Source organism: Canis lupus, chromosome 6, assembly GCF_003254725.2.
Source record: "Canis lupus dingo isolate Sandy chromosome 6, ASM325472v2, whole genome shotgun sequence".
Classification (NCBI taxonomy): domain Eukaryota; kingdom Metazoa; phylum Chordata; class Mammalia; order Carnivora; family Canidae; genus Canis; species Canis lupus.
Window position 1 is genome coordinate 10,033,255 of NC_064248.1, and position 27,328 is coordinate 10,060,582.

The 27,328-nt window shown below is 43.6% G+C and overlaps 1 protein-coding gene across 2 annotated transcripts in view; it reads right to left on the minus strand.

Moving 5' to 3' along the window:
* Positions 1–5,396: 5,396 nt before the first annotated feature.
* The window catches only part of ARPC1A (actin related protein 2/3 complex subunit 1A), a 33,118-nt gene continuing 11,186 nt past the window's right edge, over positions 5,397–27,328 (minus strand). For both annotated transcript variants that reach the window (XM_025426191.1, XM_049110847.1), the window contains 8 exons: positions 25,400–25,504; positions 19,291–19,513; positions 15,983–16,090; positions 13,106–13,318; positions 11,023–11,098; positions 10,406–10,599; positions 7,584–7,674; positions 5,397–5,814 (listed from right to left, as the gene is read on the minus strand). In XM_025426191.1, the coding sequence (XP_025281976.1) occupies positions 5,776–5,814; positions 7,584–7,674; positions 10,406–10,599; positions 11,023–11,098; positions 13,106–13,318; positions 15,983–16,090; positions 19,291–19,513; positions 25,400–25,504 (1,049 nt within the window). In that variant the 3' untranslated portion in view covers positions 5,397–5,775. The remainder of the gene's footprint in view (positions 5,815–7,583; positions 7,675–10,405; positions 10,600–11,022; positions 11,099–13,105; positions 13,319–15,982; positions 16,091–19,290; positions 19,514–25,399; positions 25,505–27,328) is intronic.

Genomic DNA, 27,328 nt, shown 5'->3' on the forward strand with positions numbered 1-27,328 from the left:
GTAAGAATCTGAACACGAAAGTGGAACAGCACAAGGGAAGCTAGATGACAAAGAGCTCAGGTGGAGGAAATCCCAGAAATGACCAGCACCCTGGTCAAACTCTGACTGGTCAGCTTGAGCCCAACCAGCTTCCAGAGGTTTCAGACCACTGGGACCGGTGAGCCGAGGACTCTACTGTTTAAGCTTGGTTTGGGTTGAGACTGTGTTACCCATCTCTAAAAGCATCCAGACACATCTAAACACCTGAGGGTTACCTCCTCATGGTGAAAACGGATTATAAACTCTGTGAGCGGGAACCGGGTTGGCTTTGCTCTGGAAGCCCTCCTGCACCTGGCGCTTGGGAAGCACTCCTCGTGCACCTGCTGCATGAGTGGATGAAGGAAGGAACCCCGACGAGTAGTCTTAGATAAATGAGCTTCGCACAAGGCACTCCTCCTGCAGGGCTGCCTCCATCTCGGACTCTGCAAAGTGAGGCAAACTCAGGATAAGCACTGCGGACCCCCCTCAGGGAGGAAAGACCCAGCGGACAGGAAAGCAGATCTCAGGCCAGGAAGCCAAGGCAGGTGTTCTGTGAACCGGCTCCCTAGGGGACCAAGTTCCCCAAGCCCGAAGTGAAGCCACTCCTGGCGTGGAGGGATTTCACTTGGAGTTCTGGAACAGTTCAAAGAGCTGGTTTCTTCTGGAAACTGCCCCTGCTCCACCCACCCCAGGGGGACCTGGGGTAAAGATGCTGCACTCCCCCTTCTCTCTTTTCCAAGAACTGCAGCTACTCACCCAGGCTGACTCTTCAGGGTTGGCTGACTTGGAGGAAGGTAATAACTTCAGGTCACCGGGGTATTTTCCGGCTTTCTGCGCCTTCGTCCTTGCTGCCTCCTGGTCACAAGAGGGCAGCCAAGCGCCAGGCTTCTGCACTCTGGACGCCGTGGGCTGGCCCAGGCAATGGGGAGACCAGGGAGGAACACCTTCCCCAAGCACCCGGTCGCATCTCCTTCTGTCTCCGCGTGTGCCCACCTCCAGACGGGGATGATGGGTCTCTCTCCCTGAGATCAAGGGACTGCCACCTGACCCCTGTGAGGAGGAAGAGGAGAAACCCCCGTGTCTCCTTTCCCAGGCCACGTGTGAGGCGGACAAAGCCCAGGAGGCCCAGAACAGGCTTAGCATCCCATGTCCCAGGGCCCCAGGGGGCCGCACCTGTTGCCCACACTCTTCCAAGCCACATGGTTTTGTATCAGTTCAGTTGGAAACTACAATGCAACCCCACAAGGTATAGTAGGGAGGGTGCCCTCCTGTCAGTTTCTGTGACCTCCCTGCACCCCTGAGCCTGGGCAGACTCACCTGCACTTGCTCATTAGGTATCTCCACTCCCTGCCCTCGCCCAGTAGGGGGCGTGCTTAGCAGTTACCCCTGGGGCTCTGGAGAGACGCCCCGGTTCCAATGCGGGCTGTCACTCTGCTCTCTGGACTTGGGGTTTTTGGGTTTTTTTAAAGATTTTTTTTTAAAAGATTTTATTTTGAGACAGAGCAAGAAAGAGAGAGAGAGAGCGCAAGCATGAGCTGGGGGAGCAGGAGAGGGAGAGGGAGAAGTAGATTCCCTGCTGAGCAGGGAGCCAGATGCAGGGTTGATCCCAGGACCTCAGGATCATGACCTGAGCTGAAGGCAGATGCTTAACCCACTGAGCCACCTAGGCACCAATAAGATTTGATTTTTAAGCAATCTCTACACCCCACATGGGGCTTGAACTCAACAACCCCTAGATCAAGAGTCGCATGCTCCACTGACTGTGACAGCCAGCCCCCCTCCCCCGCTCTCTGGACTTGCTTTGCATCTTTAAAATATGGCAGTAACAGCTCCAACCCTGTAGGGTTGTTGTGAGTAGTTTTTTTTTTTTTTTTTATTTATGATAGTCACACACAGAGAGAGCAAGAGAGGCAGAGACATAGGCAGAGGGAGAAGCAGGCTCCATGCACCGGGAGCCTGACGTGGGATTCGATCCCTGGTCTCCAGGATCGCGCCCTGGGCCAAAGGCAGGCGCTAAACTGCTGCGCCACCCAGGGATCCCTGTTGTGAGTAGTTGATGCCTGTCGGTTGCTTACTTTGGTGCCTGGGCCAGTAGCTATTATTAAGTAGTGCCTCAAAGGCATGGCTACAGCTCCCTTCCTGGGACACCCCCCCCCCGACCCCTCACCCCCTCACCCCGTGACTGACTTTACTGAGGTAGCTTTCCAACTTTTTTTGGTGACAACCCGCAGTGATACATACTGTAGCCTAGTACACACCCCCACTTATATCCGAAACCTAGGTATGGGGACGCACTCTTACTACATGCCATGCAAATGTTTTCTCCTTTCAGTTTTATCAAATGCCAGTCATGACCTCTAAATCAATTTTTACAGCCTCTAATGGCTCTGACCTCAATTTGAATACCTGTTCTAGACTATACTTCCTTTTTCCAAATTGACCTTATATGTACTAGTTTTTTTTTTTTTTTAAGATTTTATTTATTCATGAGAGACAGAGAGACACACACACAGGCAGAGACACAGGCAGAGGGAGAAGCAGGCTCCATGCAGGGAGCCCGATGTGAGACTCGATCCTGGAACCCCAGGATCAGGCCCCGGGCTGAAGGCGGCGCTAAACCGCTAAGCCACCCAGGGATCCCTATGTGCTAGTTTCGTATTGCTGCTGTAGCAACTTGCCACACACAGGCTGGCTGAAAACACAAATGTATTCTCTTAACATTTCTGGAGGTCAAAGTCCCCAGTCTTGGGATGCGCAGTGTGGCGTTCCTTCTGTAGGCTCCAGGGGAGGCTTGTTTCCTTCTTTTCCAGCTTCCAGAGGCTGCCCGCATTCCTGGGCCCCGTGGTCCTGTGACACTCCCCGCTGTGGCCCCATCTCTGACTCACCTGCCTGCTCCCTCTCATAAGGATCCCTGGGATTACACTGGGCCCATCTGGATAATCCAGAATCTTCTTCCTGTTGCAAAATCTTTAATTACATCTGCAAAATTCTGGGGATTAGGACATGGACATCTTGGGGGGGGGCATTATTCTACCTACTGAACCCAGTATTTGAATTATTATGTATAAATGAATAACCTAGCCTTATAATTTACGTACTGATCAAAATGGGATCTGAGCCCACATGAGGTAGCTCATGCCTCAGCCACGCTGCAGGCGCCTGGGGAAACCCTGACTTTTCACATCATTGCCTCCAGAGATTGGCCACAAATGGGAACTTAAACTACTTGTGTGATGGCTATTGGGCCAACTGAAGAGTTGCCTAAGCAATCAACCTGGGTTCTGAGGCTGAACTCAGCCTTTCTCAGCATATTCTGGAAAGAACTATTGGATTTTTCTTTGGGTTGCATGATTCTTTGTACACTGCTTCCCACTCTCCCTTACTACCATTAGGGTCTCCTGGGCCTATTATAGGGCCAGTGTCAAGCCTAAAAGCGGACCTCAGCTTTTCTGAGTATCCAACAGGAATTACTAATCCTGCTATTCCCATTTCATAAATGAGGGTACAAAGGCTCAGAGATATTAACTAGATTGCTCAAGGCCACACAACTTGGCAGAGCCACAACCTGACATCACAGACCAAAGCCTTGAATCAAAGGACTTTGGCAATCACCCAGAGCACCCCCTCTCCTCATTGGTAGTTATGGGGGCCCTGGGCCCAGCCTAAGTCTTAGAGGTCGTGGGAGGAGAGGGCTTGCAGACCCCAGCACGCCAGCACTGTGGGTTTCCCGCTGCTGTCACTGGGACGGGCCTTCTTCCACCAGTGAGAAATGGCCCAAGTTAAAAGACCACTCTGGCTAAGTTCTTGGAGGCAAAGTTAGAAACTTTTGTCTCTTTGTTGCTGTTTCTTTCATGGAATACAGTGTTTCTCTAAACACCTCTGGGCTTGCTGGCCAAACCATGTGATTTAATGAAAAAAAAAAAACAGTTTTAGCTAGTTCCTATTTGGGGCCTACTCTTGTCTATCTGTGACAACAGCCTTGCTGATGCATGGGTGCAAACACAGATACACAAGGGGGCTCCTGCTATAGGGGGTCCCGGGAGGCGGCTACAGCAAACAGGGAAGAGGCAGGCCCACCAGGCCAGCCCGTTGGCTGCTGAGATTCTCTCCTGGAGCAAAGTAATTTTGCCCCTTTGCAAAATTACTCTTGAGAATAGGTCATGATGTCCTCTGAGAAGCACTGTTACCAGTGTTCTCAAACTAGTGGTCTTCGAATCACTGTGAGGCAGGAGGCAAGTTGACCAGAGTCAAGTCATTTTGATTTTAGGCTGACCCTTAACCTAAAAGGTCATAAAAAAGAGGAGTCACAAGACCCCACTCCCTCTGGCAGCGAAAGCCATGAAGGTTGGACATTCTTACCAATGCTCCATGTGGGTAATTCTGCAACCCTAAGCAATGGAAGAACTGCCCGATATAAATGATAAACCCAAAGTTAAAGAGTAAGCCCCTCCTGCACAGCTAGCTAATTTTTAAAAACTTCTAAAACCCTTTGTCAGAGGCAAAAGGGCGATGGCGGGCAGGGGCTGGATCCTCTTCCCCATCTGGGAGGAGACTGCTACTTTGGAAAGCGGTTCCTTTCTTACTTCTACACTTACTTTGTCCCTTTCTCTAAACGGCTTGCTCTTGAATTCTTTCTCGGGCAAAGCCAAGAACTCTCTTGCTGAGGGGACTCAACCCACTGAACCTCAACTGCTCCTTCTCCTGGGCCAGGGAGATGAAGAGTATGGCTGTGTCAGGGCTACTCCGTATTTACTTCCTCTGCTAATTATTTATATTTGCACCTCTAAGGTTCACAGCGTTGGCATGTCAAACTTCCCGTCTAATTATGATGAGAGTAACTGAGTTTGGGCCCAATAATGTTTAGCTGAATGGGTAACATGTGTCTCCCCTCTCCCCACAGCCTGTCCCCGCAGCACCCAGGGCACCTTGCCTCACGGGGCCTCGCAGCCATGGTGTCACTGCTGCCTCGTGAGCACCAGTTGAACGGCCCACGGGCTCTGTCTGCAGCAGCGCTCTGATACTGGAAGCCAGCATTTAGCACATGGTTTTTGTCGGAGGGTGGCTCAACTTCAGAAACTTAGAATCTAGCATTCTACCATGAAAACTAGTCTATTTTTTTTTTTTTTTTTTTTACAGATTTTATCTATTCATGAGAGACACAAAGAGAAAGAAGCAGAGATGTAGTCAAAGGGAGAAGCAGGCTTCCTGCAGGGAGCCCGATGTGGGACTCGATCCCAGGTCTCCAGAATCACACCCTGGGCTGAAGGCAGATGCTCAACTGCTGAGCCACCCAGGCATCCCCTAACTAGTCTATCTAATGAAGCGTCTGTCATTATTTTTCTAATAGAAATAGTGTATGTAAGGAAACCAAACCAAACCCACATTCAGTATTTTTATTTAATTGTTTAGCAGACAATTTACATATTTCCCACCCTTTCCTTTAAGTTAGTGTGACAATTTTCCATAATAAACTACTTAAAGAGAAGCTTTGGTCAAGAATGGAATGAAATAGCAAAAACAAAAAAACAAACAAACAAAAAAACCCCCAAATCACTGCTGCTTTTAAAAAACCAACACTGTCACCACTTATATTCAAACAAAAAAACACACAAACGATATTGGCGCCAAATGTGTCTTCAGTGTTTCCTTGCGGCTGGCTCTCCTCACCACCATGCACACGGTGGGGCTGTGTCAGCACATTTGTCAGTTTGTCAGTCTGTCAGTTTGTCATGCTGGATCTGGGAGGCTCACTCAGCTTCACATTATCCGAAGGCCCTGGATGGAAGACTCTAAGGTCTTGAAAATGGAGGAAGAACTCTGAGGGTTAACTGAGGACAGTTCGTCTTTCCCCTCCTGATCCCCCGGCCCCCCAGACTGCCCCCTCTGCCCAAACTGATGTGCAGGCCCTGCACCCCTGAATCTGGAATCTGGCCTAGCTCACCCTGGAGACGTGCTCTCCCAGGCGTGGGCCCCCTGCAGGCCCTCCCAAGCCCTGAGCTCCCCTCCCAGTCCCCACAGGATCTGGACCTGCTCCAGCCTGCATGAGGCCCCAGTGCGGCACCTCCCACCTTCCACCGTGCCTCCTCTCCGAGGTACCGCATTTCACAGGCCACATAGCAGCGGGCCTGGGGCACAACACCCAGGCAGAGGAGATGTGGCCCAAGGACTCAGAGAATAAAGCACAGAGTGTAAATGCCCTGGGAGCTAACTTCATGGGGGCTGCAATGCTCAGGATGGAAAGCACGGCAAGGTGAAAAGGGTGTGTGGGAGGGGCTTTTAGAGGAAGACTGTTTCTCCTGAGTATTCTAGAGGGTTTCTTCCATATTATGTATTTCATCCAAGGAGGGAGGAAAAATCAAACATTATGGTATTGCACAGGCGAGAGCAGAATTCTGTAAACATTTACCTATTTTGGAGGTTAAGAACCAGGAGAAATGAAACTCGAAGGCTCACCCTGGCTCCTCCCCTCTGGTTCCTTATCTTGCCCACTATCCTCCAATCTCCAGGTTACTGTGTTCATTTGTTCCTCCTGAATCTTTCTGGTCTAGCAGCTCGGGGCCAAGCTCCTGTCAGAGGCGGAGGGCACATCCTCCTCACTTGTTCACTGGACTCAACAGCCTCTGCTGGAGCACACAGTTGCCCAGGCCACCCACACCTTACAGCCCAGGGTTTCTCTACTTGGCTATGGACCAAATCCTAGTCGTCTGCAGACAAGAGCCCAGCCACCTCTCCCTGCCCATGTCATCACCTGTTTCCTAGTTCCACCTTGGGCTTCTGGAGGACCCCCTTATAGCCCTGACCACCGGCAGAGCCTCACACTCACGGCGTGCTTGAGCTCAGCTGCTCTGCTCTTGCAACTCAGACTGCTCGCCCCTCACTCCCATGTGCCCCCAAATCCCACCGCACCTGGAGATGTGGCTCAGGCCAATCTCTTCCCTGAAGTACTGGCAATCTATGCACCACCTCCCCTCAAATTCCTCAATGTAGAAACAGAGGCACTGGCTCCTCTTCTGGAGCACCACCCCACCCCTACCCCCTCTACTGGACAAGCCCCTTGAGGACTCTTTCACCTCAATATCCTCAATGCCTAGTACTGGGCCTGGCACCCATCAGGCATTTAGTGAATGTTTCCTAGATTAATTAGTGTAAACCACGAAAATATATCTATATAGTTAAACAGACTGGTGCTCAACACATGGCCTGCTACAAAAATAAATCTCAATTTTTCCTCCAGGAACAAATAGAGATCTGGAATGATATATCCCATCTCACTGAGAAAATCTGGTTTTCCCCTAATGGCTTTCAGGTTTTAATTATTATTATTTTTTTTAATAAGCTCTATGCCTGATGTGGGGCTTGAACTCACAACCCCAAGATCGAGTCACATGCTCTGCTGACTGAGCCAGCCAGGTGCCTAGACTCAGGTTTTAAAGACAACTACAAAGTGATGTTCTACGTTTCTGATGTGCACTGGACTTGACATTTTGTTCCAAGAAACGAGAAAAAGTCTTGTCATCGGAAGAGTTTTAACATAAATAAGATTTCTTATGAAAAGTGGGAAATACCTTGAAATCCCAAATTGTCATGGCTCCATCGATGCCAGTAGTGCAAAATTTGCGACAGTCTTGCTTGTCCACCTCATAAATAGACACTTGACTGAAAAAAAGTAAAAACAAAAGAAAGATTACAGGGTATGTGGTAGGAGTGGGCCCCAACCTCCCTAACAGCATGAGGGCATTTTTTTTTCGTGAGGGCATTTTAAGACAACAAATTCCCCATTCCTAAATATCAAGTTGTCCATCGATATGAGGCTATAGCAACCTGACTCAGAAGATATTCAAATGCATCTCATTACCAGATGTCTAGAAAAGCCATGACTGAGACAAGGTTAAAGGTGAGGTGCTGCATTAATTATTGGGACATGAGAGGCGAGACAGGCCAGGCCTCACCATCCGTAAACTGCCTGAGCACCGAGTGCGGGGAGTGCCACAGCAATGACTGAAAATGGAAACAAAACAGAAACAAACTAGAGGCAGGATGAAGCACGACTGTAATCCAACTGGCTCCAAACAGAAACTCAAATCGTCCTCCCAGACAAGCAGGGTGCAGTAGCCAAGAGCTTGGCCGGTGTGTGAAATTACTCATTGTAACCATAAGCAGCACTCAGACGCACAAGATGCCAAGCAAGTAACGCAGGGAAAGAGATGAATGAAACAACTAACTGGTCTTAGCCTAATTACCTGAAAAACTTTCTCTCTCTCTTTCTTAAGATTTTATTTATTGGGACACCTATGTCTCTGCCTCTCTTTCTATCTCTCATGAATTAAAAAAAAAAAGATTTATTTTTTTAAAAGATTTTATTTATTCATTCATGAGACACACACACACACACACACACACACACACACACACACACACACACACACAGGCAGAGACACAGGCAGAGGGAGAAACAGGCTCCACACAGGGAGCCTGACATGGGACTTGATCCTGGGTCTCCAGGATCAGGCCCTGGGCTGAAGGCGGCGCTAAACTGTTGAGCCACCAGGGCTGCCCAAAGATTTTAAATATTAGAGACAGAGTGCAACAGAGATAGCAAGAGAGAGCACAAGTGGAGAGGAAGGGAGAAACAGGCTCCCCATGAGCAGGGGATCATGACCTGAGCAAAAGGCAGACACTAAACCGACTGAGTCACCCGGGTGCCCCTCAAAAAAACTTGCCAGAAAATTTTATAGCTCAATTTTTCTTTCTTCTCTGAAATGTCTAGAACATTCCCTCTAAGGAAGGAGATGGCAAAGCTATGGCACACTATGGCCTGTTTCTATACAGCCTGTGAGCTAAGAACAGCTTTAATGATTTTAAATGGTCATAAAAAAATTAAGACAATTATTTTGTGACATGGAAATTATGTGGAAGTTCAAATTTCAGTGTCCATAAAGTTTTAACAAAAGACATCCATGCACATTTACATACATATTGCCAATGGCTGCTCACATGCCACAATAGATGTGAGTAGTTGTGACAGAGACTGGCTACCACCTCAGAGCCTAAAATATTTACTCTCTGGTCCCTTACAGAAAAAGTTTGCTGACCTGTTGCTTAAGGGCCAAGAAGACTTAATGACTACAAATAAAAGAGACACGTTGATCTACAAGGGTCTTTTTATTTTTAACAGGAAAGTCTCAAAGATGCAACGAGAGGTATTTACTTCCTGATACACAGTCTGCAGGGAAACTTCAGAGAAATTCGTAAGAAATAATTTCAAAAGTCATTCAAGATAAAGAAACTTGAAGCACAAGAATGCTTTTGCTATGCCTTCAAGTTATTATTTTCAAGAGAACACAGACGTTTCAGCCTATAAAGTCCAGCGGTCCTTTCTACTGAACATGATGATAAGCACAACCTGCATTTAATAATTCTCTCAAAGAAAGTCTAGAGGTTTCCAATCTTCTTCCCGTTATAATCACTACAATGAAAGTTTCTTTACACAAAAGGTCTAGTCAAAAAGAGAAAATCTTTTTTTCTTTTTTAAAGATTTTCTTTATTTATTCATGAGAGACACAGAGAGAGGCAGATATATGGGCAGAGAGAGAAGCAGACTCCTTGCAGGATGCCTGATGTGGGACTCAATCCCAGGACCCCGGGATCACGACCCGACCCAAAGGCAGACACTCAACTAACCGCTCAGCCACCCAGGTGCCCTAAAAAGAGAAAATCTTACGGTACCTAAGTATCAAGAACAGACTACATTTTTCCTTTAGATTTAGAAAAAAATCAAGCTTTCTGGATAAAACACGGTTCCTATATACCTCATGAAAAACTGAAGTCTAGAAACTCTTGGTTTTGCCATATGATGTCAAAGAATTCTGTTTCTTTAATTAAATGATCTTCTGACTGGTATATATTACCTGAAATCCACAGCTGAAATGACAGCTAGAATGACTTTTTTCAGGCAGGGTATAACTAGTCTTCCTGTCATGTGTTCACTACCAGAGGAATGTGACATTCCTGAAAAGACCCCTTTTGTCCTCATTCAGGGTTTGAAAAAGCGAGCCCTGGAAGAGGCTGCAGGGACAGGCACAGGAGCTCACACATCTGCTGGGGAATCAGCACTCCTCACAGGGGATGCCCTGCACAACAATGACTGGGTGAGGGCAGTTCACCCTGTCAGCAGTTGAAAGAGCCCACAGTTGGGAAGCTACAGACTCTGCTCTCATTCCTGAGGGAGGAGTATCTGGGCACACAGTACACACAACTCACAGAGGGAACCCAGCAGGAAATAAGGAGGGGAAGAAAGGCATTCTGGTCACCAGACACATCTCCATAGACAGTCAGGGCCCCACTACGGGAGGCTCCCGGGGGCTGCAGGGAGCTGGGTAGCACGTACGTGATGCTGTTTTGGTGCAGCGTCTCCAAGGCTGTGTTGCGGTCTTCGGTTGTGGCCCTCTTGTCCATGTTACGGAAGCGCTCCATGGCAGACATGTTGCGCTGGATGCTCTGTTTCGGAATGTCTAGTTTGGAGACGAAGGTCAAGCAGCCGCGGTCATCATAGTTAAAGAGCATTGGGCAGCAGTCATGGCCCTGAAATAAGATTCCAGTTAGGCACCGTAGGGCATGCTGCCCACCTCTTGACCCCTTGACAGAATAGACACCACAGGCACCTCTTATTCCTCTGGGCCAGCTATTCTTCTTCTTCTTCTTCTTTTTTAAAAGATTTTATTTATTTATTCATGAGAGACAGAGAGAGAGGCAGAGACACAGGCAAAGAGAGAAGCAGGCTCCCTACAGGGAGCCGGATGCGGGACTTGATCCTAGGACTCCAAGATCATGACCTGAGCCAAAGGCAGATGCTCAACCACTGAGCCACCCAGGAGTCCCCAGACCAGCTATTCTAAAAGGCTACTCTGGTTGGTGCCAGGGTACAAAGTCGCAGAATGTGTATTGTTCCACTTCTGGAGAATGAAATACAGCATACAACAACGTACAATGAAGAGAAATACTTACTGCCGCTACAACGCTGTTCTCTGAGACAAATGACACACTCAGGAGGGGCAGGAACTCTGTTTTCAGAGTTGAGACCCTGAATACAAGAATAATCATTAAACTGAGGTAGAACAGACCACACAGCTTCTCTATAGACACAACAAATGACAAAAGACCCATTTGTACAGGGGCTCATGCAGTATAAACGAAAGCTTATGCTTAAAAGGAGCCCTATGACCTGTCCTTTCAGGAATCTCAAGCATGATGCAGCCCTGGGGTCACCTGTAGAAACAGAGGCCTTTAACCCTCTCTGACCCATGCCCCACTGCTTCTGAGGCCCCCACTCATGACAACTGGTCCCCAGCGAGCCCTTATTCTTTCCTATCTCTGTCTTTGCTCCCACCCCTTTATCCACTTGCTGTCTCTTGTTTGTCCAAAGTCCACCCCGGTCTCTGAAGCTCAGCTTTAATTTGATCCCCTTAACGAAGTTTTCCTGGAGCTCTTCACCTAAAGTGGCTTCTCCTCTCTTGGACTACCTAGCCCTCTGGGTGTCACTGTCACTTATGACTGACTGAACACCTTGTCCTTCCATCCTCTCCTTGCCCATGCTCACTGTGGGCTCATACAGGGTGGGTACAAACACCTAGGGGAGTCTACTCTCTTTTCTCTGCCAGGCACTGGGAGAGGAGCTGGGGCTACCAATGAATACAATAGTCTTGGCCAGCCATGAGCTCATACACAAAAGGGCTGGGGAAGGTGTGTGTATACATAGATACTTAATATTTATCTGCTCCAGCACCTGGCCAAGAGGTCACACAGACATGGCAGGCAGACACACTGGTTGATGAATTCGGATCACAGAACTTCATGTAAAAGATGATGCATTTTCAAAACTAACTCTGTCTCAGGAGAGGCTCCCTCACCGGCCCCGCCAATACCACGGAAATTGGATTAAAGTCCTAACACCTTATCTTAAGGCCTTACTGTGGCACATGTGGTTCCCACTACATGAAATTATTTATGTTCGAGAAGGGGAAGGGCAGAGGATGTAACCAGGGCCAGAAAAGCCAAATCATAAATCAATATGAAGGCAGACAGGGGCTTGTAATAAGCATATGCTAAGAGCTTATTATGCAATACAATAAACTGTACACAAGTCAAATAACCATGACATCCAACAATGATAAAGAGCTAATTACTGTATCAAATGTATAGCACAGTCCCATTTGTGTTAAAAACGAAAAGATATGTAAGTGCCCGTACATGCATAGAAATCCAGAAGACTACATCATTTATTTGGTGTTAAAAAAAAAAATAAGATAAACTCAATTCAATCCAGTTAGGAAAAAAATATCCTCTCTGACATGTCACTTTGTTGTCACTGTACAGTAGGGGGTGCAGAATCACCTGAGGTGACTGGTTCTCAGCACACAGGTAGACAAGTCAGGAAACCTTTAAGGTAGGTGACTTTTAGCTGCTAACAGAAAAGGTTTCACCAGGAAAGAACAAACATTCATAGGGGAAAGAATCCCAATCATCATCTCTCTTCCTCCAGCACATGATGGGCAGATATAAACTCTGACATGTGAGGAGATGCCCAGTGCTCTCCCTAGGGCTGGGCAGGTCCTCACTCACATGTGAGTCATTGCAATTCGAGTTCTTCTGGCATACTCCGGAGGAACTGGTATCAGGGTTTTAAGTATTACCGAATGAAACTCCAAATTAATGGAGTCACTGTTCAGTGATGACACAGAGTAAGAACACTATCTCCTACTTAAGGCTGGTGGATGATATTTACCTGTTGTAAGGGATTCACACTGACAGACAAAACTGGCTACTTGAAGGAACTCTTACCGACAGCAAACCAGGAGGGTTCTTCAAAGGAATCACCATCACTACCTCCATTAAGAAGTGTTTCTGAAGTGAGACCTAACTCTAAAATTTCTCCAAACAGACATCTAAATGTGTGTCTGTGACTTTAAAGGTGGCCTTGCAGTCCTGGGTCAAGACTGAATGTAATTACACCCAGGGAAGGGAAGACTTAACCCAGCTAGTGAGACATCCCAACCCACTCCCTAACTCCGAACAAAAGGCAAATACTCACTGCACGCTTTTTGAGGCATCAGCAACAGATACAGTGCTGTCATGGCTGACCCAGGCCAGGCGGCTCCCGCTGGCAGAGAAGCTGACCCCATGCACCCAGCCACCAGTGCCACTGCCACCAAACTCTGACATCAGCTGACCAAAAGGCATCTTGCTGCCCCAGGGCGTACTGGCTGGCTTTTCATCCACTTCTTTAATGTAGGCAGAAAACACTCTGCAGTTTAAGGGGCAGGAAAGAAGGAAAAAAAAAAATCAATCAAAGTATTGTGTATATAGAAACAGGCCACAGGCAGCTGCCCTAAGGTGTCTCAGAATGCAGAGATTGATTCTTGACAAGCGAAACATGACAAAGTCACAGTCATAAATCTCTTAAGACCTGGTTCTTAGGGCTGCCTACAGGCCCATCTGAGTCTGGCAAAATGCATACTCAGTTGAAGGGTATACATGGAGACCTATAACGTGTCATGCCCTGCACTAGGGGTGCAGTTCTAGAAGTAATGAACACCAAAGCCCTTCCCCCCTCCCATCCCAGAGCACATGTTCTGGGGTAGGATCTTGCCATCCTGCCCCTCCCTTGCACTCGCTGACCTTGCTAAGTGAGCACAGCATTTTTTCCTGTCTACTTCACTATCATTTTCAACACAGTATTCCAGGAAGCCCACACAGTCAAACGGTAGGAGAGGAAACTATCTGCTAAGCTGCAATAAACCAATGGCATTAATCCGTTTAAAGAAAGAAAGGGACATCCAAAGAGGAAGCCACGGGAGGCCGGGGAGAGAGTGGGCAGGCTCTCCCTCATGCTGCCATGCTATCAGAGCTCACTGTCTAGTCTTTGTGGCTGGTAGCGTCCAGGGTGAAGGAGGGTCCTTTACAGCCTGCTGTCAGCAGTCTTTCTCTCTTCTCTCATTCCATGAAGCTGTGTGTGAGGAGGTTTGGATGCAGAGTCAGGAAGCAGGAGGGAGAAAGAGCAGCTGGGAATCTACCTAGTAGAGCTTTTCTTTAAGAACCTCTGGACTTAAAGACTCCCTAAAATGATCTGGGATATTTGCCTCCAAATGACAATGACAGTAGTAGCTTTGGAAGAGGCAGAGGACTGGAGAGGTGAAGGACACAGTGGGTTATCTGTAAGTTAGAGGACACGACCTTAGAATCACTGGGCTTTTTTTTCATCCAAACAGAGCTGACATACTGTATTACATTAGTTTCAGGTGTACGACATAGTGACCCAACTTCTCTATACCCTATGCCATGCTTCCTGCAAGTATAGCTACCATATGTCACTGTACAACACCCTTGACCATGTTCCCGGTCCTCCTTGTGACTACTCCATAACTGGAAGCCTCTACCTCCCACTCCTCTTTACCTGTTTTGCCCATCCCCTCACCTTCCTTCTCTGGCAACCATCAGTTTATCCTCTCTATTTATGAGTATGAGAATCACTGGGGTTTAAATCAGCATCACAAAAGCCACGGCTCTAGTCATCAGAGGCTGGGTAGTTCTCAGTCAAAAACCGAACTCTTACCCAAAGGACCACAAATCAAAGTTTATTTCTGGAAATTAATATTATCAAAAGAATTGGCAACCCATTTTCAGAACCAGATTTTTTAGACACAGTCCAATAATCTAAGTGTATGGATCATTCAATTCCAACTTTTAAGGGAGCTAGAATGACTGGGTAACACATCATAGACAACAAAACTCCTGAATTCTACCAGATGATGCTGTTACACTGGTTCTTACATAGAAAAACCAATCTTTTTCCAGATGTATCCCCATTCCACAGCCAAATTTCCACACACATTGTTTTTTTTTTTTTTAAGATTTGATTTATTTATTCATGAGAGACAGAGAGAGAGGCAGAGACAGAGGCAGAGGGCAAAGCAGGCTCCATGTAGGGAGCCTAATGTGGGACTCGATCCTGAGACTCTAGGATCATACCCTGGGCCAAAGGCAGGCGCTAAACTGCTGAGCCACCCAGGGATCCCCTCCACACACATCTTTAAAACAAACAAACAAACAAACCACCAAATCCTTGGATATTGTTGGATATAATAAATCACAAGCCATGTTTTCTGGAAATTCTCCACATAGCCTACTAAAGAAAGATACATCCCATTTCCCAACCCACCGTGTTGTCAATGTGAAGTAACATTTATTTGCTTTTCTTTTGGCTAAGGGGAAAAAAAGCCTTCTTGGCAAAAAATAGCTTTAAAAAGCAATTACACTGTATGAGCCTTACAGCTCTTAGCAAAGTGGCTGTGTTTCTTCTAGCTTCACGCTAACAACAAATAAAAAACTTGAACTGAAAAGGAACAGCAGGGCAGCCCAGGTGGCTCAGCGGTTTAGCGCCGACTTCAGCCCAGGTTGTGATTCTGGAGACCTGGGATCAAGTCCCATGTTGGGCTCCCTGCATGGAGCCTGTTTCTCCCTCTGCCTCTCTCTCTCTCTCTCTCATGAATAAATAAATAAAATCTTAAAAAAAAAAAAGAACAGCAAATAGTTCAGCACAGCATTGTTCAGCTATGTTTTGTTCATCTTAGCTTCAGCCAGGAATTTGCCAAATCTCTGCCTGGGTTATGAAATGAGAAATAATATCATAGTCTGAGGGCTTCTATACCTCTGCTCCAAGCAGAATATTCTGCGTAAAGAAAATTTCCCCGGCCCCACCCTCACAGCTCCCTCCTACTATACCTCCCAGTCCACTTCCTTCCTTCTCTGTGATATCTGTGTTTGCTTTCTTAGATCCCAAGCTCCTTTCACTTCTGAGTCCCTAACAGTGCCTAACACAGTACCTTGCAAGGAAAAGGAACCTGAAAAATACTTGAAAGATGAACAAGGAACAGATCAATTCTGTTTGCCAATTCTCATCTGCTCCCACCTGCATTTGAAATCACACGATCCTGCTGCCAGCAAAACATTGTTGGGATGCCAATCCAAGCTGAGGACCGTGGAGCGAATCGGCTTTTTAATGTGCTTGCTTACCCACCTACAAAAGAAGAACATCCATTTCAGTTTATCCACACCTCAAGCCTACCAAAGGGCCTAACAAAGGTGTGCTAGGTGATACACATGTGGCAACCAGGTCTTCTCCAGAGAGGAAGGCATAGAGGAAGAGGAGCCATAAATAGTCCTTTCTGTTCTTTTAGGCTTTGACATTCTTATCACAGCAGTCCATTCTGAACTTTCCTGGCAACCAGGGGATCCCCAGGAGTAACTATATTTATGGATTAACTCTGGATACTGCCTGTGGAGTTTCAGATTACATGTTACTTTAACCTTTAAAATACAATACGTGGTTTGAAATGACTTAGATTTTTTTTTTGGAACGCTGAAAAGCCTTTATTTATTTATTTATTTATTTTTTAAATTTTTTTAAATTTATTTTTTATTGGTGTTCAATTTACTAACATACAGAATAACCCCCAGTGCCCGTCACCCATTCACTCCCACCCCCCGCCCTCCTTCCCTTCTACCACCCCTAGTTCGTTTCCCAGAGTTAGCAGTCTTTACGTTCTGTCTCCCTTTCTGATATTTCCCACACATTTCTTCTCCCTTCCCTTATATTCCCTTTCACTATTATTTATATTCCCCAAATGAATGAGAACATATAATGTTTGTCCTTCTCCGACTGACTTACTTCACTCAGCAGATTTTTTTTTTAATAAAGATGCAGCGACCTGTGATTTCACTTTGGGTTAAGTCTGGCTTGTAAAATAGCTCAATTTCCTTACTACGTCTCTGTGAAGCTGTGAATTACTATTTTCACAGAGAAATCACAACCGAGAAAATCACAACCTCTTATGGGAGGTTCTAACTGATACTCTAGCTCCACTTGAAAGTTTTTTTTCTGGGGATCCCTGGGTGGCTCAGTGGCTTAGTGCCTGCCTTTGACCCAGAACATGATCCTGGAGTTCCGGGATGGAATCCCACATCGGGGTCCCTGCATTCAGCCTGCTTCTCCCTCTGCTTTCCCTCTTCCCTGTGTCTCTCATGAATAAATAAGTAAAATCTTAAAAAAAAAAAAAAAAAGTTTTTTTTTTCTGTCTGAGATCAGTCCTTACTCTGGCTTCACTAATTCAGTTTCTACCCCTAAATTGCTGTTTAAAAATCAATCATGTTCTGCTGTTTAGGAGCTGAGAGACTGGGGCAACTGGGTGCTCAGCTGGTTAAGCATCTGCCTTTGGCTCGAGTTGTGATCCCAGGGTCCTAGGATCGAGCCCCACATTGGTTCCCTGCTCAATAGGAAGTCTGCTTCTCCCTTTCCTTCTGCCCCCCTTCTTGTGCTCTCAAAAACAAAACAAAACAAAACAACCCCCCCAAAACAAAAAACAAACAAAAAAACAAACCTTAAAAAAAAAAAAAAAAGCCAAGGAGCTGTAATATCAAGCCAAATACCCATCCTTAAATGTCAAATTACTTTTTCACAAACTTTCTCTTAGGAACCTAAAAAATTTCCTTTTGAAAAATAGATAATATTCTGACTTGCTTATAACGTAGTTACTTTAAAGGTTTTTATTTATTTTTTTTTTTAGATTTTATTTATTTGACAGAGAGTACACAAGCGGGGGGTGGGGAGCAGCAGAGGGAAAAGGAGGCTTTGCATGGAGCTGGGAGTCCTATATGGGGGTTGATTCCAGGACCCCCAGCATCATAACCTGAGCCAAAAGCAGATAGATCCTTTTTTTTTTTTTAATAGGAGCAGTAGCAACTGTAGGAAGTAGCTACCACTTCTTCTTCTTTTTTTTTAAGATTTTATTTATTTATTCATAGAGACACATGGGTGGGGGTTGGGGAGAGAGAGAGGCAGAGGGAGAAGCAGGCCCCATGCAGGGAGCCCGAGTGGGACTCGATCCTGGGTCTCCAGGATCACACCCCAGGCTGCAGGGGGCGCTAAACCGCTGTGCCACCGGGGCTGCCCAGCAGATAGATCCTTAACCAACTTAACCACCCAGGCACCCTTCTTAAAGGCTTTTAGAGATGATTTTTAAGTATTCACATCACTCCAATGAAATGTTCTACAGCTGAGAAACTCCCCTGAACACGTCTTCTCCAAATGACAATACCTTGTACTATAGAACAGACCAATTTACCTACATTTGAGATTTTTTGTCAGTGAATAAAAATGTGAGCAATTGCTGAGACTAAATGTTACCTAGGAAGGGAAGTTTTTATCTACTCATTACAGCGAGTCTCCTAAAATGATTTCTGGCAGACAACATTTTGTTAGACTTATTTTTACACATACTTGAAAGAAAAATGCAGGTCTTAAATTCATAATTTAATCTTGCTGCAAATTCACAGACTTTCTTTCCAAAGAACTAAAATTTCTGAGATTTCACTGAATTTCACAAAACATAATATAATCCATTCCTGTCACTGTTTCAGCAGAAAGCAAACAGTAACACTAACATAAAGAGTAATGTGTACTCTGCTATTTTTATTGGAAATACAAACACTGCCAGATTAGTACTGAATGACAATTCCACATTGAAGGCTATTTACTACCCTTTGTGAATGCATGCCAGATAGAGTCGTTTTCTTATCAAAATAAGCAAGAAGGATTAGTTAAAATAAGTTACTTAGCCATAAAATCAATCTCTGTATTTTGAGTGCTCAGCTACAAGTGATTTATAACAAAAAGTACAACAGGCTGACTATGGTTCCAAGACTTCGGTCAATTTTTACTTCAACAGTTTAAATGAATAAAATATTATTCCAAGACAGATTTGGTTAGCCAATAAATCATAAAGGAGTACAGTGTTATCTGTAGGAATCTTCAGAAGATATTTTAAGTAGATAGTGAGGAAAAAAATTACTCAAGTCATGCATGGCAATCTCAAGTTTATGATTTCCCCATAAGAATAAGAAAACAATGTGGGCAGCACAGAATGAGAAGAGTAACAACATCTTACAGAACATGCCAGTTAGGAGATCAGAAAATGGGGCTACAGGTCTGTATTGACGAGAAAGATGGGAGATTTGACTGAATGTAGCATGGAAGAAGGAAAAATGCTCAGAGGAAATGGAGATCTTCAGAGGCAAAAAAAAAAAAAAAATCTCCAGATGAGGAAAAACTGAAGTTATAGTTAAGCCTTCAGCCAGTGCCTCAAGAAGTCACCAGAGAACACAGTGCTCCAAATGTAGAATTCCACAGAAAGAAATAAAAAATACTCAGATATTGCTCACCAGTCATTTTCAGACTCGAAGTAACAAACAGAAATGAGTCGTGCTCCGCTTCCCACAGCAAATTTGTTCTCTAGCGGGGACCACTTGACAAAAGTCGCTGCACGATTAATTCTCAGGATCACCAGGGTTGGCTTCCAGACACCATCTTTCTGACTCCAGACATAGGCATTGCGGTCTGCCCCACAAGTGACGATGCGGTCACTCTTGGGAGCCCAGTCAATACCTGCAAGTGAGACGCAGTGTCATGTGCTTTGCCTGGCCAATGACAAGAGACATGAAACAGCCAGGTGGGTACTGCCGGCAGGGCTAGCTGTGGGCATGGGATCTTACTCCCCAGTCCCATCCTTTCCCCCATCTATGGTCCTGATCATCATTTCACACAAGGCAAGGTTTGTCTGTGAAGTTCAAAAACAGGATCCTCCATGAAGTCAGGCAGAATAAAGCTGTTTTAGGATTGTGGAGATTACAAAACTAAACAGGGGCATTCTACTATCCACTCAAAGGTTTCTCAAGTTACCTGGTATAAAAACCAACCTTTTATTAGATTTGTGTGTGTGTGTGTGTGTGGGGGTGTTAAAAGTACCTTTATTCATTAACAGACCTCACTCCATGATATTAACTAAAAATCTGCTACATGACATCTAAATAAAACATCGGGATAAACTAATCTTCAGTAAACAGAGAGAAAAATGTAAATTGTGACTCATTATATATTCTTCTGAGGGTCACTGTCATTTAAACTAACCTAAGTACCTTTTCTGTATGATACAGGTTCTAGAAAGAGTCCTTGAGTATCTCTGCATCTAAACTAGGAAAAGATCTAAATATGTGTCTGAATATATGGTTTACTTTTCATATTTGACCAGATTTTTACTTATTTGGTGGCTGTGAGGGATCTCAAAGTCAATATCAGTTTGTTACATATCCAGAGTAAAATCTGCTATGTCTCAGTCATTTTATAGTTACATGATGAAGTATTTCCTATAAATATAATTCCACATTGAATATACAGAAATGTCACTAATATATATATATATATATATATATATATATATATATATTTTATTTATTTATTTTTTTAAGTAGGCTCATGTCCAACACAGGGCTTGAACTCACAACCCTGAGGTCAGGGTCTGAGTCAGATATTTAACTGACTGAGCCATCCATGTGTCCCAACTAATAAATTCTTATTAACCATTAAAATATTAATCATTAACATTCTTAACATGTAAACGGAAAAAGGATGAATGAAAATCAAAGTTTCCATTGGTCATAACTCACAGTGACTTTAGTTGTATGAAGAGTTCATTTATTCTTTCACCTACAGGAATAGTCTGCTCAATTATTTGTACCACTGAGGGGAAAAAGATATGAGGGACTGTATTCTAAGTAATGTATATTTTGTAATCCATTAATTATAGGATAGTCTTGCAGCCCTCTTTATTGGATTTTAAGTTTTACTTTTAACTACAAAAGCAATACCCACAAAGAAATATCACAAAGGGATGTGCAGGAGGTAAACAAAGCCCCACCCCCATTCTTATGTAAGTATACATTTCTCCCCCAAAATGATATTAATATTATGACAAACATTTTCTACTCCCTTTTATAAATTAGTACCAGTTACAGATTATTTCAGAACAGTGATCTATCATAATTCCCTAAAACATCTCATTGTTGAATGTTTTGTTAGTCTCCAATCATTTACTAAAATAGATAACATTGGAATAAACATTCAGGAACACACTTTTTTGTTCTGGTTAAAATGATCTCCTTATGATAAATTCCCCAAAGTGTGATGCAAAATATTGTTATTTTTATGAATGTGTTGTTTTCTTAACTTGATTACAAGTTTCTTGACAATTGGAAGCAAGCCTTTGAAACTACTATGGTGGGCCGACCCTAGGGAAATCCCTTCCCTGTGGGTATGGGCAGGACCTGTGACTTGCTTCTAACCAATGGAATGCTGGAAAGATGATTAGATGTACACAATTAGTGGACAAGATTACATGAATCTTACAGCTGCTAGGAAATGAATTCTACCACCAACAACCTGAAGGAGCTTGGAAGTGGATCCTTCCCTTGGTCAAGCCTCTGATGAGAACTCATCCCTGACTGACAGCTTGATTACAACTTGTGAGACCCTAAGCCAGGGTCCCAGATAAGCCATGCCCAGCTACTTGACCCACAAAAATTGTGAGATAATCAACCTGTTTTGGTTAGGCTGGTAATTTGTAGTATTTGTTACACCAAAGAAAACAAATGCATCCCCTAATATCCAAAATATCACCTTGTAATAAGAAAGTTCAGTGATTTTGTGATGATTTTGACAATCTAAAATTTTACCCCTTATTCCATATGATCACAATGCTGATTAAACACCTACATGTTTGATGAGAATTCCTGAGGTGTTTAAGCATGAGGCACCTAAAAAAATCAATATTCATACTCTAAAAAAATAGGACCGTCTTCTGCTTTGTTTCATACTTATAGTCTACTGCTATAACTATCTTTCATTTGAATATGGAAGCTGTAAAAAGGGTCACAGCTGGGATGCCTGGGTGGATCAGCAGTTGAGCATCTGCCTTTGGCTCAGCGTGTGATCCTGGGGTCCAGGATCAAGTCCCACATCGGGCTCCCTGCATGGAGCCTGCTTCTCCCTCTGCCTATGTCTCTGCCTCTCTCTGTGTGTCTCTCATGAATAAATAAGTGAAATCTTAAAAACAAACAAAACAAAACAAAACCCAAACTATTGTATTTGTTATTATTGAAAAGAAGAGTTCTTATCTTTAAAGAAGAGTCCTTCTCTTTTGAAGACACAAATTGAAATATGAAATGATACAGTGTCTGGGATGTGCTTCCAAACTGTACAAGGAGGAGAAAAAAAAACTGTACAAGGTTGGCTGTGAGGTGGTAACTGCTGAATCTGGGTGATGGTGGGTATACTACATTATTCTGCCTTTTTAATATTATCTGTTTAAAATGTCCATAGTAAGATGTTTTTTGAAGAGTGATCACTTTTAACACACAAAAAAAAGAAACTCAAAGAAACAAACACCAGGGCTCTGATATCTTTGATGTTAACCATACTCCTTTTCTCTGTAGTACCGACTAGTCTTTTCTTCTAGAAATCTTCAGAAGATTTTTTTTCCCCTGTAGTTACTATCTTTCTGAGAAAATATGTTTGATCCTTGGTCTCTTGCCACAGTTATATTTAGATTTTTCCAACAACAGTTTTTTCAGATCTAAAAAAAATGTCATTTGAGCATTTGGATGAAAACAGGCCCAAGTTCAAAGAATTTCAAAAGAGAAGCCGAGGAGAAAAAAGAACATGACTAAGTATTTCATTTTTTTTGGCTATTTCTTTGGCCTTTACTTTAGCCCTTTCTCACTTTAAAGTACTTCCTTTTTTTTTTTTTTTAAGATTTTATTTATTTATTTATTCATGAGAGCGAGAGAGCGCAAGAGAGAGAGAGAGAGAGAGAGAGAGGCAGAGACACAGGCAGAGAGAGCAGCAGGCCCCATGCAGGGAGCCGGACGTGGGACTCGATCCCGGGTCTCCAGGGTCACACCCTGGGCTTAAGGCAGTGCTAAACCGCTGAGCCACCCGGGTTGCCCTTAAAAGTACTTCCTAATGGGGATCCCTGGGTGGCTCAGCGGTTTAACACCTGCCTTCGGCAGGGCGTGATCCTGGAGGCCCACGTCGGGCTCCCTGCATGGGGCCTGCTTCTCCTTCTCTGTGTGTCTCTCACGAATAAATAAATAAAATCTTAAAAAAACAAAACAAAAAAAACCCCCACAGTACTTCCTAACACTAAAATTCCAATTTAAAATATGAATGTTGGGCAGCCCTGGTGGCCCAGCGGTTTAGCACCGCCTGCAGCCTAGGGCATGATCCTGGAGACCCTGGATCAAGTCCCACATCGGGCTCCCTGCATGGTGCCTGCTTCTCCCTCTGCCTGTGTCTCTGCCTCTCTCTCTCTGTGTGTCTCAATGAATAAATACATTTTAAAAATATATGAATGTTCTTATTTTTAGGCCATAAGGCCACTGGCAAGCGAATGTAAAGAAAACAGGCCAAACCTAATAGAAATAAGGTCACGGGAAAGCAATAGTAACAAAAATAGAAATTATAAATTATGTCTTTAATGCTGGCTCAGTAATATAGTCAGTTAGCTCCTGATGCTCACTAACATCACATTCAAATCACTGGTTAAAACAAGAAGGGATGGTCATGAGTTTCTGCAGGAGAATAAAATGGAAAGGATGCAGGCCAAAACATGCTGTTTTTCCCCGGCTGGCGGAAGGATATCTTTAAGCTCATTAGTATGTTGGCGGTTTAGAGGTAAAATTCCAGGGTCACAACTAAAAAAAAAAAAAAAAATCATTATCAGTTGCTTTGCCACCCACTTGAGAGCAAACGTCACTGCAAAGAGGGAAAATCCAAGACTGCAGTGAGAAATTTGTAATTGAAAAGTTATGAATAAGTTGTGACATGCTTGACCGAACTATTCAAAGCAAGAGGCTAAATCAACTCTGCCAGAAAATGGATAAAGAAAAAATAATAATGGTAAGGATCAAGGAACAAGAATTCTTTCTGAACAGAACAGTAAGTGGATATGTCCGTTTAAAAATAGCCCAGTATCACTTCACAAAAAAGCAATTCATTCTCTTAAAATTTAGTATCAGGATTTGGTTCACTGAATTCTGCAAACCATTACAGAAATTGTTTTTATCTCTTACTTTTCCAACCTCCCTTATTTAACACCTGCTTAATGAAACTCGGCACTGCTCTGGTCGCCATCTTTATCCTTCTAGTCATCGATAGTTTTTGTCAAAGATGAAAGCTAATGTACACTTGGGAATCTGCCTTAGAGTTAATGCTTTAAGATCCTTTCCTCTATGAATCAACAAGAAAAAAAAAAAAAAACTCAATGGAAAAATGGTCAGGAGTAATGAACAGTAAAGTCCGAGAAAGAAACACAGTTGGCTAATAAACATCAAAAAATATGCTCAACTTTTCTATTAATCAGGAAAATGCAACTTCTAGAGACACAACCTTTCACTCATCAGACCATCTAATCATATAAAGTATGTGTGGGATGGGGAAAAATAAGCACTCCCATACAGGGGGGCCAGGATGCAGGCAATATGACCATGCCTAGTAAAGTTGAGGATGTGCACACCCCGGTGGTACAACAAATTTGCCATATGCAAACATTCACGCATGCACAAAGAGATCTGCGCAAGGATGCTCAATTTAGCACTTCACTATAATAAGGAAAAACTGCAAACAGCCTAACTGTCCTTCAGTGGAGAAAAGAGAGTAAATAAACAGTGGTTAAAAGGAATAAACTTGATCCACATAGAGCTCAGGAACAACATGAAACGCAAAAGCAAGCTGGAGATGCACATGATGCCATTTATGTAGCACTTTAACACACCAGCCAAAAGTACTAAAGATTACATATGAATATGTATATGTGTATGTAAAAGTATTAAAAATGAACTGTGACAATGTCATAGCAAATTACAGACTGCTTCAGGGGGACAGGAACAGGACTGGTGGTGGGAGGGACAGTACCATAATCTTGAATAATACTCCTATTTATATTATTAAAGCTCTGTTTCTTGGCAGTTGTTAATTCCAGGTGGTGGTAATGTGAGTGCTTGTTACATTACTCTTCGTCCTTTTCAATATTTTGGAATGTCTTCCTTGCCCCACAAACAACATACAGAAAGCTTCTGGAAGACACTGCATCCCCTCAGCACTTGAGAACACAATGTGGCTTACGTTTTCACACAGCTGATGCCCTAGATGTCTAGTTTTCACTTTCTCATCTCATCACCTCATCTAAGCTCTTCACTCCTTAGAGTAGGATAAGTGTTTTCCATATACTAGTGGAGTGCAGGGGACCAGCTGGGCTAAAAGAAGCACTTAAAAACTGAGATCACTATGATGATATTTTCTCAAGTTTTCTAAATAAAACTCAGTAAATGCTGCACAACTTTAAATATTGTGGCAGACTTACTTTAACAGGCTCTTTACTGAATGGAAGAGTGCTTGATTTGCAAGTATCACACTAAGTTCACGGTTGTCTTTCTTTACCTGTGATGTGTCCGTTGTGCTCCTTGAGTTCATGAGCTTTTACCCACTGGCTCCCGTTCTTCTTATAGATGTGGACTTCATGATTATTGGGGCTAAGAGCAATCTCTGGAGAGAAAAAGTCAACAGTTAACACCTCAAGTTGAAACTGTTACCAAGAAAGAGCTATGTTATAGTTTTTTTTGTTTTTTTTTTTAAGATTTTTCTTTATTTAAGTCATCTCTATACTCAATATGGGGCTCAAACTCACGACCCCAAGATCAAGAGTTGCATGCTCCACCAAATGAGCCAGCCAGGTATCCCAAAGGTCAGCATTTTAAAACTAGGTTCAAGGGAAGGACTAAGAAATGTTTTTAAAAAATGGTTCCCAGAAAAAAAAAAAAAAAAAAATGGTTCCCAGGACATCTGGGTGGCTCAGTGGCTGAGCATCTGCCTTCAGCTCAGGATGTGATCCCGGGGTCCAGGGATCAAGTCCCGCATCAGGCTCCCCTGTGGGGAGTCTGCTTCTCCCTTTGCCTCTCTCTCTCTCTCTCTCTCTCTGTCTCTCATGAATAAATAAATAAAATCTTTAAAAAAAGTTCCTAATATTCACCCCGAAAAATTCTTTTTTTTCCTTCTTTTTTTTAAAAAATATTTTATTTATTTATTCATGAGAGTCAGAGAGAGAGAGAGAGAGAGAGGCACAGACACAGGCAGAGGGAGAAGCAGGCTCCATGCAGGGAACCCGAGGCGAGACTCGATTCCGGGTCTCCAGGATCACACCCTGGACTGAAGGCGGTGCTAAACCACTGAGCCACCCGGGCTGCCCGAAAAATTCCTTTTATGATTTTTACCTCTACTTGGAAACCATATTTTAAAATGTTTTGCAGAAAACTTGAATTTAAAAATTCATTTTATTGGGATGCCTGGATGGCTCAGTGGTTGAGTGTCTGCCTTCAGCTCAGGTCCTGATTCTGGGATCCAGGATCGAGTCCCACATCAGCCTCCTTGTGGGGAGCCTGCTTCTCCCTCTGTCTCTGCCTCTCTCTCTCACTCTGTGTCTCTCATGAATAAACAAATAAAATCTTAAAAATAAAAAAATAAAAAAATAAAAATTCATTTTATTAAAGATATATACAATTAAGATTCTAACTAGTAAGAATTAAACAATGTTATCATACTTTGCTGATATAATTTTTAGCCCACAGTAAATATATTTGACATTTTATTTTAGTTCACCTGTCCAACATTATTAGCAATAAATATTTACTTTCTATTACAATTTCTGAAACACTGACAATAGCTCCTATGTTTTCATTACTGCTACATGGACCCAGGTTGGAACCATTAATTTATCAAAAAAAACCTTAATTCTGCTCATATAATACATCAAAGCTTTCCTTTACAATAAAGCCAGTATGAATTGCAAAATTAAAAAAACATTTTTTTTAAGATTTAATTTATTTATTCATGAGAGACACAGAGAGAGGCGGAGACATAGGTAGAGAGAGAAGGAGGCTCCCTGCGGGTAGCCCAATGAGGAACTCCATCCTAGGACCCTCAGAATCATGACTGAACCAAAGGCAGAGACGCTCAACCACTGATCCACCCAGGTACCCCTAAAATTGTTTTTTAAGAGAAATCTCTTGGATCGATTTGAAATATTAAGAATATACATATATATGATAGATTTCATTTGAATTTATATTGATTTTTCCTCCTTTATAGTTCACTCATTAAAACAAACAAACAAACACAAAAGGGTGCCTGGATGGCTCAGATCATGATCCCAGGGTCCTAGGAGTGAGCCCTATATCACGCTCCTTGCTCATCGGGGAGTCTGCTTCTCTTTCCCCCTCTCTGCTTGTTCTTTCTATCTCTATCAAATGAATAAAGTATTAAAACAAAACAAAAAGAAAAAGGTTTTTTTTTTAATATTTTATTTATTTATTC